Source organism: Hylobates moloch, unplaced genomic scaffold (assembly GCF_009828535.3).
Source record: "Hylobates moloch isolate HMO894 unplaced genomic scaffold, HMol_V3 SCAFFOLD_11, whole genome shotgun sequence".
Taxonomy (NCBI): domain Eukaryota; kingdom Metazoa; phylum Chordata; class Mammalia; order Primates; family Hylobatidae; genus Hylobates; species Hylobates moloch.
Window position 1 is genome coordinate 66,628,797 of NW_026652286.1, and position 14,203 is coordinate 66,642,999.

The 14,203-nt window shown below is 37.0% G+C and overlaps 1 protein-coding gene and 1 pseudogene across 1 annotated transcript in view; one reads left to right on the forward strand and one right to left on the reverse strand.

Annotated features, from left to right (window-relative positions):
- HEPHL1 (hephaestin like 1) overlaps nucleotides 1–14,203 on the forward strand; it is a 92,885-nt gene that overhangs the window by 17,690 nt on the left and 60,992 nt on the right. The window contains exon 2 of the mRNA XM_032167172.2: nucleotides 29–273. Coding sequence (XP_032023063.1) covers nucleotides 29–273 — 245 coding nt within the window. The remainder of the gene's footprint in view (nucleotides 1–28; nucleotides 274–14,203) is intronic.
- LOC116476820 (prohibitin 1-like) lies at nucleotides 9,391–10,339 on the reverse strand (annotated as a pseudogene).

Here is a 14,203-nt window from a genome sequence, read left to right on the forward strand (position 1 = left end):
TTAAAAATGTTTTTCTTCTTACTTTTAGACTTGCAACCTTATTTCTCGAAAGAGGGCCCAACAGGATAGGCAGTATTTACAAAAAGGCTGTTTACAGACACTTCACTGATGGAACGTACTCCATAGAGATCCCCAAACCTCCCTGGCTTGGATTCCTGGGCCCCATCTTGAGGGCTGAAGTGGGTGATGTGATTGTCATTCATTTAAAGAACTTTGCTTCTCGACCTTACTCTCTGCATCCACATGGCGTTTTCTACAACAAAGATTCAGAAGGTAAATATCAATCCTTTATTATTGGGGTCTTGTCTCTATTTCATAAGTAAGGTAATTGTCAGAGTTAAAGAGATTTTAGGAGCACAATGATTACATGGATATATTTATCTTCTCTCTGTCTCCTTCTCCATCCATCTCCATCTATCTATTCTGTCTCTCTCTTCCCTTTCTTGTTTTTTTGTTTGTTTGTTTGTTTGTTTTTCTTTTTTTTGAGAGGTAGTCTCACTCTGTTGCCCAGGCTGGAGTGCAGTGGCATGATATCAGCTCACTGCAACCTCCATCTCCCTGGTTCAAGATATTCTCCTGCCTCAGCCTCTCTAGTAGCTGGGATTACAGATGTGCACCATCACGCCCCACTAATTTTTTGTATTTTTAGTAGAGAAAATATGGTTTCACCACATTGGCCAAGCTGGTCTCAAACTCCTGACCTCAAATGATCTGCCCGCCTCAGCCTCTCAAAGTGCTGGGATTACAGGCGTGAGCCACCATGCCCGGCTCCCCTTCATGCTTTTTCTTTCCCTTATTTCCTCCCTCTCCTCTTTCTTGCTCTTCTTTATGTTGACACAGAACTCCTCGGTACCTGCTCCACCACGCCCCAGGAGCACACTAGCTTTCTTCCTTGTCACTTAGTTGTGCCTGATTTGCATACTGGATAAAGGGTAACATGCTCCTATCTCCAGTAGCAGCCTTGGCTGTGGGTACATTTTTATCAACAGAAGCTGATCCCCACTCCTTGCTTCAGGCTGCTGTTTTTGGTGCTGCCTTTGTGAAGCAGCCCTGTCTTACTTGTTGTGTGTACGTTAGGAGTTTCATTAGGGCAGTTTCTGGATTCCTCCCTAATTGAAAAATATTAAACAACTTTCTTAGACTTTTGAGACAGAAGTATTTCTCCAACATCAAAAATATTTTATTTGAATCCTGTATTTCATTCTTGCTCATGACCTGGTGGAATAGGTTGAAAGGTGCTGTACCTGCTAGGTGACTGCTTCTAGGAAATGTGCCAGCACAGTGCCATTAACTCTGATGCAACTCACATTATCATCAAGGAGGAGTTTCTGGGCATTAACAAATATCCCAAGGCAGCCTAACTTGTGAGGCAGCTGCCCCGGCCATGTCTCTATAAGCAGCCAGAGGAGAGAACTCTGATGGTGAACACACAACTAGGATTGCCCTTTGTTCTGGGCTCTTTTCCTCCACCTGGAGTGCAGCCAAGATTTGGTAGTTCTTAGTTGTTGAGGATGAGCACAAAAATTGTGCCAGGTAAATTTTAAGGTGTAACTATGAATGCATTTTCTTTAACATAGTTTTTTTAACTTTTATTTTAAGTTCAGGGATATAAGTGCAGTTTTGTTACATAGGTAAACTTGTGTCATGGGGATTTGTTGTAAAGATTATTTCATCACCCAGGAATTAAGCCTAGTATCCATTAGTTATTTTTCCTGATCCTCTCCCTCCTCCAACCCTCCATCCTCTGCTAGGCCCCAGTGTGTGTTGTTCCCCTCTATGTGTCCATGTGTTCTCATAATTTAGCTCCCACTTGTAAGTCAGAATATGTGATATTTGGTTTTCTCTTCCTGTGTTACTTTGCTAAGGATAATGGCCTCCAGCTTTATCCATGTCCCTGCAAAGGACATCATCTCATTCTTCTTATGGCTGCATAGTATTCCAAGGTGTATATGCATGTCATTTTCTTTATCAAGTTTATCACTGATGGGTGTTCAGTTTGACTCCATGTGTCTTATTTATGCTGCAGGTAGAAAGTAAAGATGTACCAAGATAGTTGTGCCTGCCTTTTCAAATGTGGAGAAAATAGGGGCATCTTTAAGTATAATTTTTGTCTTCATTCCTCCATGTGTTTCTGGAAAGCATGCCTTAATAGAGTTAATGGTGTCCTGAAAAATCATTTAGGCCAGTGATTCTAAAGCTTTATAGGGCTACAAATTCTTTTTTCAAAAAAATTGTGGTAAAACATATGAACATAAAATTTACCATCTTAGCCATTTTCAAGTGTTCAATTTGGTGGCATTAATTACATCCACAAGGTTGTACAATCATTACCATTATCTATTTCCACAACCTTTTCATCATCCCAAACCAAAACTATATAGCCATTAATCAATACCTCTCCATTCCTCCCTTTTGCTGCCCCACTGGTAATTTCTACTCTACTTTCTATGTCTATGAATGTGCCTTTTGTGTCTGGCTTAGTTCACTTAGCATAATATTTTCAATGCTTATGCATATTGTAGTATGCATCATAATGTAATTCCTTTTAAGGCTGAATACTATTCAATTGCATGTATATACCACACTTTGTTTATCCATTCATCTGTTGATGAATGCTTTGGTTGTTTCCACATCTTGGCTATTGTGAATAATACTGCTATAAACATTGGTGCACCACAGATCTTTCTGAGCATCTGTGAGAGCCATGAGCCCTTGCACCAGAAAAATATGTATGTGCATAATTTTTTTTTGAGATGGGGTCTCACTTTGTCACTCAGGATGGAGTGCAGTAGTGCAATCATGGTTCATTGCAGCCTTGAACTCCTGTGCTCAAGTGATCCTCCTGCCTCACCCTCCCAAGTAGCTGGGACCACAGGCATCTGCCACTACACCTGGCTAATTTTTAAAATTTTTTCATAGAGATAGGATCTTGCTGTGTTGTCCAGGCTGGCCTCAAATTCCTGGCCTCAAGCAGTCCTCCTACCTTGGCCTCTCAAAGTGCAGGGATAACAGTCATGAGCCACTGTGCGCAGCCTGTGGACAAAATTTTGAACCCACTTTTAAGAGGTTCTCAGAGTCCCTGAAAACATTCATAGGTCCTTAAATTAAGAACATTTCAAATGTTGCTTACCCAGGAAACCTTCTCTATCCTGTCTGCAGGACTGTCCCATTTCAGAAGTGTGTTGGTTTATCTCATAACACTTAATACTGGCTGGACATGGTGGTTCATGCCTGTAATCCCAGCACTTTGGGAGGCCGAGGTGGGTGGATCACCTGAGGTCGGGCATTTGAGACCAGCGTGGCCAACATGCGAAACCCCATCTCTACTAAAAATACAAAAAATTAGCCAGGAGTCGTGGCACATGCCTATAACCCCAGCTACTTGGGAGGCTGAGGCAGGAGAGTCGCTTGAACCTGGGAGGTGGAGGCTGCAGTGAGCCGAGACCATGCCATTGCACTCCAGCCTGGGCAACAGAGGAAGACTCCATCGCAAAAGAAACAAAAAACAAAACAAAACAAAAACAAAAACAAACCCCACTTAATACTGGTATAGTAGACATACAAATGGCCAATACGTATATAAAAAGAATGCTCAACATCACTAATCATTGGGGAAATGCAATGAGATCAACATCACTAATCATTGGGGAAATGCAATGAGAACTACAATGAGATCTCATCTTACCCCAGCTAAAATGGCTAGTATCAAAAAGACAAAAAAATACCCCCCAAAACCCAAAAAACAAAAACAACCAGATACTGGCAAAGACACAAAGAAAAGACAATACTTATACACTGTGGGTGGCAATGTAAATTAGTACAGCCACTACGGAAAACAGTACGGAGATTCTTCAAAAAATGAAAAATAGAACTACCATATGACCCAGCAGTCCCACTACTGGGCATTTATCCAAAGGAATAAACCTTTCATTGAGCACCCATCAGGTGCCAGACACTGACTCCCAGGTGCCAGACACTGACTCTGGGTCCTGAGAATAAAAGATGAATGAATCGTAGGCTGTAGTAAAAAAAAAAAAAAAAAAAAAAAATCAGTGACCGTAAGTATAAGGAGTTAATTTCAGTGCTCTTAATTCTGCTCCATTGATCTATATACTTATGCTTGGATCAATGCCACAGTGTCTTGATTACTGTGAAAGTCTAGTAAGTTTTCAAATGGAGTCGCATAAATCCTTCAACTTTGTTATTCTTTTCAAGGCTTTTTGGCTATTTAGGTTCTTTCCCTCCATATATATATTTGATCAGCTTATTAATTTTTACCAAAAAAAATCAGCTAGGATTTTGACAGCAGTTGCTTTGTGTTAATTTGGTTGATAAATGGTAGGAAAATTCCATGTGCATTTAAAAACAAATGGCCATCTTACCAATATTGAGTCTTTCAATCCATGAACATGAAATTTAGGTCTTTAATTTCTCTCAATAATGTTTTAGTTTTTAGTATACAAGATTTGCATTTCTTTTGTTAAATTTATTCCAAAGTGTTTTATTTTTTCTGTTGATGTTATGAATGGAATAGTTTTCTTAATTTCATTTTTGGATTGTTTGGTGCTAGTGCATAGAAATAGAATTAATTTTTGTATGTTGAAGTTATATTCTACTTCCTTGCTAAACTTGTTTGTTAGTAGATGTTTAGTGGATTTCTTGGAATTTTCTATGTACAGACTTAAGCCATTGTGAATGAAGAGAGTTTTAATTCTTCCTTACCAGTCTGTATACCTTTAAGTTTTTTCTTTTTACTTATTACACAGCTATAACCTTTAGGAAAATATGTAATATTAGTTGTGAGACCAGATACTCTTACCTTTTTCCCAATCTTAGGAAGAAAGCATTTTGTCTTCCTCTATTAGGCATGAGGCTAGCTGTACATTTTTTCTTTCTTTTTTTTAATTTTGAATTTTTGTGGGAACATAGTATATGTTTATGGATTACATGAGATATTTTGATACAAGCATGCAATGCATAATAATAACATCATAGTACATGGAGTATCCATCACCTCAAGCATTTATCCTTTGTGTTTCGGACAATCCAATTATACTCTTTTCATTATTCTAAAATGCACAATTAAATTATTTTTGACTATCGTCACCCTGTTGTGCTAGCAAATAATAGGTCTTATTAATTCTTTCTAACTGTTTTTTGTATCCATTAACCATCCCCACTTCCTCCCACCTTTCCACTACCCTTCCTGGCTTCTGGTATCCATCCTTCTATTCTCTATGAGTTCAATTGTTTTAATTTTTAGTTCCCACAAACAAGTGAGAACATGTGAAGTTTGTCTTTCTGTGCCTGGCTTATTTCACTTAACATAATGACCTCTGATTCCATCCACATTGTTGCAAATTCTTTCTTGTGGCTGAATAGTACTCCATTGTGTATATGTACCACATCTTTATCCATTTGTCTGCTGATAGACACAGTTTGCTTCCAAATCTTGGCTACTGTAAATAGTGCTGCAATAAACATGGGAGTGCAGATATCTGATTTCCTTTTTTGGGGGTACATTAAAATGGGATATGTACCTATACCAGTGGGATTGCTGGATCATATGATAGCTCTGTTTTTAGTTTTCTGTGGAAATTTCAAACTGCTCTCCATAGTGGTTGTACTAATTTACATTCCCACCAACAATGTACAAGGGTTCCATTTTCTCCACATCCTCACTAGCATTTTTTATTGCCTGTCTTTTGAATAAAAGTCATTTTAACTGGGTTGGGAGAATATCTCAGTGTAGTTCTGATTTACATTTCTCTGATGACCAATAATGTTGAGCACCTTTTCATACACCTGTTTACCATTTGTATGTCTTCTTTTGAGAAATAGCTGTTCAGATCTTTTGCCCATTTTTTAATCTGGTAATTAGATTTTTTCCTATAGCGTTCCTTATATATTCTGGTTATTAATCCCAGATAGGTAGTTTGCAAATATTTTCTCCCATCCTATGGATTGTCTCTTCACTTTGTTGATTGTTTCCTTTGCTGTGTAGAAGCATTTTAACTTAATGTGATCCCATTTGTCCACTTTTGCCTTGGTTGCCTGTGCTTGTGGGGTATTACTCAAGAAATCTGCCCAGACTAATGTCCTGGAGAGTTTGCCCAGTATTTTCTTGTAGCAGTTTTATAGTTTAAGGTCTTAAAGTTTTTAATCCATTTTGATTTGATTTGATTTTTGTCTATGGTGAGAGATAGGAGTCTAGTTTTATTCTTCTGCATATGGATATCCAGTTTTCCTAGTACCATCTATTGAAGAGACTGTCTTTTCCCCAGTGTGTGTTCTTGGCACCTTTGTCAAAAGTTAGTTCACTGTAGACGTATGGATTTATTTCCAGGTTCTCTATTCTGTTCCATTTGTCTATGTGTCTGTTTTTATGCCAGTACCTTGCCATTTGGGTTACTATAGCTCTGTAGTATAATTTGAAGTCAGGTAATGTGATTCCTCCAGTTTTGTCCTTTTTACTTAGGATGGCTTTGGCTATTCTGGTTTTTTTGTGGTTCCGTATAAATTTTAGGAATGTTTTTTCAATTTCTGTGAAGACTGTCATTGGTATTTTGATAGGGATTGCTTTGGGCAGTATGAACATTTTAACAATATTGATTCTTCCAATCCATGAACATGAAATGTTTTTCCATTTTTTTGTCCTCTTCAGTTTCTTTAATCAGTGTTTTATAGTTTTCATTATAAAGATCCTTCATTTCCTTAGTTAAGTTAACTTCTAGGTATTTAATTTTATTTGTAGCTACTGTAAATGGGATTACTTTCTTGATTTCTTTTTCAGATTATTCACTGTTGGCATATCGAAATGCTACTGATTTTGTATGTTGATTTTCTATCCTGCAACTTTACTAAATTTGTAAGTTATAATAGTTTTTGGTGGAGTCGTTAGGTTTTTCCAAATGTAAGATTATATCATCTGCAAATAAGGATAATTTGACTTTTTCCTTTCCAATTTGGATGTCCTTATTTCTTCCTCTTGTCTGATTGCTTTAGCTGGGACTGGAGGAAATTCCTTTGTATTCCTAGTTTGTTGAGAGATTTTCACTAAGTAAGTACTGGATTTTGTTCAATACTTTTCTATATCCATTGAGATGGTCATGTGGCTTTTCTATATCTATTGAGATATATTGATATATTATTACATTAACTAATTTTTGGATGTTAAGCCAACCTGGCAATCATGGGATAAATCCCATTTGGCCATGGCGTACAATCCTTTTTATATGCTGATGGATGCGATTTGCTAACATTTTGTTAAGAATTTTGTGTCTAAGTCATGAGGGATATTAGTCTGTAGTTTTCTTGTGATGTTTGTATCTGATTTTGTTGTCAAGGTAATACTTGCCTCAGAATGAATTGGAAAGTCTCCACTGTTCTATTTTCTGAAAGATTTTGTAAAGGATTAGCATGGATTTTTCTTAGTATTTGATGGAATTTTTATATAAAACCATCTGAACCTGAATTTACTTTCAGGGAGGATCTTTAGTTACTAATTCAATTTCTTGTTATAGGTATATTCCAATTTTTTATTTTTATATTTTAGTCAGTTTTGGTAACTTGTGTCTTTCTAGAAATTTGCATGTTTCATCTCAGTTGTCTAATATTTTGGCCTATAATATTTCCTTATGATCCTTTTAATTTCTGTGTGGTCAGTGATGTTGCCTCTTTCATTCCTGACTTTGGCAATTAGTGTTCTCTTTCTCTCTTGGCCAGTCTAAATGAAGTTGTCTCAATTTTGTTGATCTTTTCTAAGTACCAACTTTTGGTTTCATCTATTTTGTATTTTTTTTCTGTTTTCTCTTTCATTGATTTCTGTTCCAATCTTTATTTCTTCTTTCTGCTTGCTTTGGGTTTGTTTTTCTCTTCTTTTTCTAGTTTCTTAAGATGAAAGCTTAGGTTATTGATTTCAGAGTTTTTTTTAATTCTGAGATAGATGATTTAAAATCTAAATTTCCCTTTTAAGCATGGTTTTACCTGTATCTATAAATTTTGATATTTTTGTCTTCATTTTAATTCAGTTCAAAATATTTTACAATTTCCCTTGTGATTTCTTCTTTGACCTATGGGTTACTTAGAAGAGTATCATTTTATTTCCAAATATTTAGATGATTTCAAAGATTTCTTTCTGTAGATATTTAATTCCATTGTGATTGAAAAATATGCTTTGTATGATAGTAATCCTTTTCAATGTATTGAAACTTATTTTATGCCTAGTATATGCTCCATTCTGGAGAATCATCCGCGTGCTCTGTAAAGAAGGTATATTCTACAGTCATTGGGTGAAATGTTCCAGAGACATCATTTAGGTATAATTGGTTCATAGTGTTGTTCAAGTCTCCTATATCCTTGCTGATTTTCTGTTTAGGTGTTCTATCAGTTATTGAGAGTTGAGTATTGAAATCTTCGACAATTAACTGTTGAGTTGTCTATTTGTTCTTTTTTTTTTTTTTTGGGAAGGTCTGAGTGTCATTTATTAACAACAGTTTATACAGATCTGTTTTCAAAGCACAGGCACAGAGCCCTGGAGAAAAGCAGTCTCTGAACAAGGAAGCCAGGAACACAGGATGTACACATCTTTGGCAAGCATGTTTAGCCCCAGGAGGATTCAAGACTTCAAGTTGGAATTCCATTGGATATTTGAGAGGGACCAAAGTTGAGGGTAGAAAGAAGTCTTCAACAGGACTCAGATCTCAGTCTAGGGCTCCTCTTGCACTATCTAAGTCCATCCAAGTATTAGGACCCTGGGGGGCAACAATCAGGCCTAACCATTTCAACAGAAGCAGATTCTTCAATCTGCACTCAGTTAGTTCACACTTCTTTCCACTGGTCACACAGTTAAAGAGAATCAGCCTTATAGTAAGAGACAGACCACTTTCTCTCTGACCCTCTCCAGCACCTCTCTTCAGCTGCATCTGTGCAGGAACTGCTGGGAAAATTGAGGCCTACCTTTTCAATTCAGCTGCATGTGCCTTTACCCTCAAATCTTCAATCAATGACAGGATGGAGGCTACATGTGTACTCAGGCTGACAACTGTTCTCCCCAGTCCATCACACACATTGCCCTACCTTAGTTCTGCCAATTGCAGTACCTAGGCTGGAGCTACAGTAGACCTCAAATTGGGACCTAAAGCCAGTCTGCATAGGCACTTGGGAATTTTCCATAGGGGAGTGAATAAAAAAGTAGTTGAATGTGCGAAGAAAGAAAGAGCTTCATTTGATAATTAGACATCTGAAGTAATTTTACTTTTATTTTCTTCACTTTAAGCCAATCATGAAATTTCACAGTGATTTCTCAGGTAGGAGCAGAAGGAAGATACTGTTAAGAATCATTGGGGCTGTGGCCCAGTTGGCTTGAGGAAGTACAGGCAGGGTAGGTCCTTACTGGGGCAGCTGGAGGGGCACAGACTGCTCTGCCGGAAGGTAGGTGATGTTATGAGAGCATAAGAACTGGTATGCAATGTCATCTGCAGCTTCCGGCTTGTGTAGCTCAATCTGGCCATCACCTGTGGTGGCCAGTGAATTGGCACTCAGTTCAGCTGCCTTGGAGACTCCCTTGGCAGAGTGATGGCCGCATTTTTCTGCTGCTCAGATTTTCCACCACGTATCTGGCCCTCTCTGATTCCTGCTGAGCCACCTGTTTCACTCCAAACTTCTGTGAATTCCTTCCCAAAGGTCAGATGTGTGTCAAGGACACATCATCCAAGATGAGCTCAAAGGTGGCTACTTAGTCTGCAAGGTCATTGCTAACCTGCCTGGAGACCAGCTCTCTCTGGGTGATCAGTTCTCCAGCATCAAAGTAAGCCATCAGTAACATGAGGATCTTTTCATATCATCCAGGATGAGCTCAAAGGTGGCTGCTTGCTCCATAAGGTTGTTGTTAACCTGCTTGGAGACCAGCTCTCTCTGGGTGATCAGTTCTCCAGTATCAAAGTAAGCAATCGGTAATGTGAGGATCTCTTAGTGATGTACAGCAGCACATGCTCATCATAGTCCTCTCCAATGCTGGTGAAGATGTGAGGAAGCTGGCTAGTGACAGGCTGGAAGACAATGCACTCTGTGATCTTGACATTCTGTAAATCTTCGCTACCAGTGATGACTGGTGTGTTATGTGATCAAGAGTAGCAGTCAACGATAATTTGTTTCTGTACCCATAGGATGAGAAAATGAGTTCCTTTCCTTACTGCAATGTCCTGTACTCCATGGAATCTGCCAAAGATTTAGCTCTGTGCTCAGCATCCATATAATATAAGGCAGAGCCTATCATCCCTCCTGTAACAGCTAAGGCCAGGCCAAACTTGCCAATGGACTCTGATACTTTGGCAGCCATGTTTCCTTCTGCTGGACCCTTTCACAGCCAGCTTCCATTCTCTGTTCTTTAAATTAAGTCAGTTTTTCCTTCATGTATTTTGATGCATTTTTGTTAGATATGAATACATTTATAATTGTTATATTTTCCTGATATATTGACCCTTTTATCGCAACAGAATATCTTTGTCTGTAATAACATTTCTTGTCTTAAAATCTATTCTGTCTGTTATTGATATAGCCTCTTACTTTTGCTATTTGAATTATTTTGCTTTCAACCTATTTGTGCCCTTGAATGTAAGACACAATACAAACAGCATATAGTTGAATTTTGCTTTTTTTCCCCCAGTGTGACAATCTCTACATTTTGATTGTGGTGTTAGACCATTCACACTTAATGTATTATTTATTAGTTTGATTTATATTTGTCATTTTGCTAATTATTTTCTATATGTCTTCTGTATTTTTTTGTTCCTCTTGTCCTCTTTTACTGCCTTCTTTTGTGTTAAACAAATATTTCTTAGAATAATATTTTAATTTCTGTTTAGTTTTTAGCCTATATATCATTGAGTTATTTTCTTATTGGTTTGCCTCAGGATTGTAATATGCACCCTAGTTTATCACATTTACTAACTAAATTCTGGTAAAATGTAGAAGCTTTGCTCCATAAAGCTCCATTCTCTCCTCCTCCTTTGTGCTATTATTGATATCTATCTATCTATCTATCTATCTATCTATCTATCTATCTATCTATCTATCTATCTATCTATCTATCTATCTATCTATCTATCTATCTATCTATCTATCTATCTATCTATAATGCCCTTCTCTAAATAAACTCAGCAATACATTGTTATATACTTGGTGCTTTATATTACTTTATGACTTTTAAAAAATAAAGACAATAAAGGAAAATATATTTATAGAACCTTTTATATTAAGTCATATATTTCCCATTTCTGGTGCTTTTCATTTCTTCCTGTGAATTCAACTTACTCTTTGGTGTCATTTCCATTTATTATGAAGGTTGGTTGTCCTTTAGTATTCCTTGTACGGCAGTTCTGCTAGTAACAAACTCACTCAGTCTTTATTTATCTAGAATGTCTTGCCTTTAGTTTTGAGGGATTGTTTTGCCGGATATAGCATTCTTGGCTAATATTTCCTCTCTGGCACTTTAGGTATATCATCTCATTGTCTTCTGGTTTCGAATGTTCAGATGAGAAGTCAACCATTAATCATGTTGATGCTCCCTTGTACGTGATGAGTCATTTTTCTCTATCTGGTTTCAATATTATCTTTTTGTCTTTCTTTCCTCTTTCCACAGTTTAGCAATGATGTATCTATTTGTGGACCTCTTTGTATTTATCAAATTTTGGCTCATTAGGCTTCTTTGATGTGTAGGTTAATGTTTTTCATCAAATTTGGGACATTTTTGGCCATTATTTCTTCAAATATTTATCCCATGCTTTTTTTGTTGTTGTTCTCACCTCTTTCTGCAGACAACTGTTATACACATGTTAGCAAATACATTGTCCCATTGGTCTCTGAGGTTCTGTCCATTTTCTTCTATTTCCCCACTTCTCTTTTTCAGATAGGATAATTTCTATTGATCTATCTTCAAGTTCACTGACACTTTCTTTTGCCTTCCTGAATCTATTGTTGAGCTCCTCTAGTATTTTATTTAATTTATTGTACTTTTCAATGCCAAAATTCCAATTTGATTCTTTTTCATATTTCTATTTGCTTATTAATATTCTCTATTTGTTGAGTTGTTTTTCCCACTTTTATTCAACCCTTTACACATGATTCCTTTTAGTTGTTTGAATGTATTTATTATAGCTGCTTTGAAGTCTTTCTCTGCTAAATTCAACCTGTAAGGACATATACAGAGATAGTTTCCACTGGCTGCCTTTTTTCTCTATTAATCACACTTGCCTGTTTCTTTGTGTTTCTCATATTTTTGTTGTTCTTGAAAACTGGATATTTTTAAGAATGTAGCAACTGTGGATTCTCATTCCTTCATCAACTCTAGGTTATTTTTTTGCTTGCTTCTTTGTTTAGTAACCTGTGGGCTAAATCTGTGGATTATCTTTCCTATGGTGTGTGGCCACTGAGATTTCTGCTTTTTTTATTATTTATTTTTATTTTTAAGTCTGGCTTCTGAGAGGTCATTCCTACATCTGCTTAGCTCAGTGGTCAGCAAATGATTTGAAGAAGTTCTGCCTAAGCATCTTGAGCCAATAAATCTTATATTCTCTGCTAGTGGATCTGTGAGAGGTTAGAAAACCAATGCTGTAGAATCCTACTCCTCTTAGCTGATGTTCAGCAGTTTCAAGCATAAATATTGCTACATGTTTTTATTCAATTTCTAGATACCGAAATGGTTTGTTATTTTTTTAATCAATTTTGTCTAACTTTATAGTTGCTTTATTAGGAAGAGAATTTGCTGACTTCTTTGCTCTCCTTTAATAAGGTTTTGTCTTCACTATAGCTGTAAGCTTAAAAGTCTTGAAGTCTCTGCTTAATTCAACTTAGTGTTTGCTGTGAGCCAGACACAATGCTGGGTTGCAAAGAAGAGTAAATATACAGTTGCTGCTTCCAAGATATCATCCAGGGGAGGGGCAGAGAATGGAACTTAGAAGTGGGTTGAGTGGGTGGGGCTAACATTAATTGAGCAGCTATTTTATGCTAATGCCTGAACCAGAGCTCTTATATACATTCCTTCATTTAATGATAGAATGAACTAGTGCTTTCTTGACCTACATCTGAAATATGCTTAAGTATTACGACTATTTAAAAATAAATTTTATTGGTTTTTAAATTTTATTTTTTATTTTATTTGTTTTATTTCTATAGAGATGGGGTCTCGCTATGTTGTCTAGACTAGTCTCAAACTCCTGGCCTCAAGCAATCCTCACACCTTGGCATCTCAAAGTGCTCATATTACAAGTGTGAGCCACTGCCTCACCTGGCCTGGTTTTTGCTTTAATATGAAAAAGTATAAAGAAGGGGAAAATTGCACACAATCTGATTCTTTACATACTCACTAAATTAGTTCAAAATAGAAAGTTAAAGAGAAAGTACCATATGAACATGGTTAGATGTTCTTAAGAGTAAAGAGGTATAAGAAAAAAGTTAAAGCCCTGCTCACTTGTCTTTCACTCCAAAGGCAATAATCTTAAACAATTTCTATAAATTTTTCACAGACTTTTTTCTATACATATATTAGCATGTATGTATGTGTATATCCTTGCTCATTTGTATAAAAGGGATTATGCTATAATGCTTTCTGTTTTTCACTTTTTACTTTGTCTTGGAGATTTTCTCATATTAGTACATATAGTGAGACTTGCATTTAACAATGGTGCAATATCCCACCATATGAACATATCAGTTCAGTATTTTTTTTTTTTGGTTTTAGGGTACATGTGCACAATGTGCAGGTTTGTTACATATGTATCCATGTGCCATGTTGATTTCCTGCACCCATTAACTCGTCATTTAGCATTAGGTATATCTCCTAATGCTGTCCCCGCCCCCCCACCCCCCACCCCACAACAGTACCCGGAATGTGATGTTCCCCTTCCTGTGTCCATGAGTTCTCATTGTTCAATTCCCACCTATGAGTGAGAACATGCGGTGTTTGGTTTTTTGTCCTTGCGATAGTTTACTGAGAATGATGTTTTCCAGTTTCATCCATGTCCCTACAAAGGACACGAACTCATCATTTTTTATGGCTGCATAGTATTCCATGGTGTATATGTGCCACATTTTCTTAATCCAGTCTATTGTTGTTGGACATTTGGGTTGGTTCCAAGTCTTTGCTATTGTGAATAGTGCCGCAATAAACATACGTGTGCATGTGTCTTTATAGCAGCATGATTTA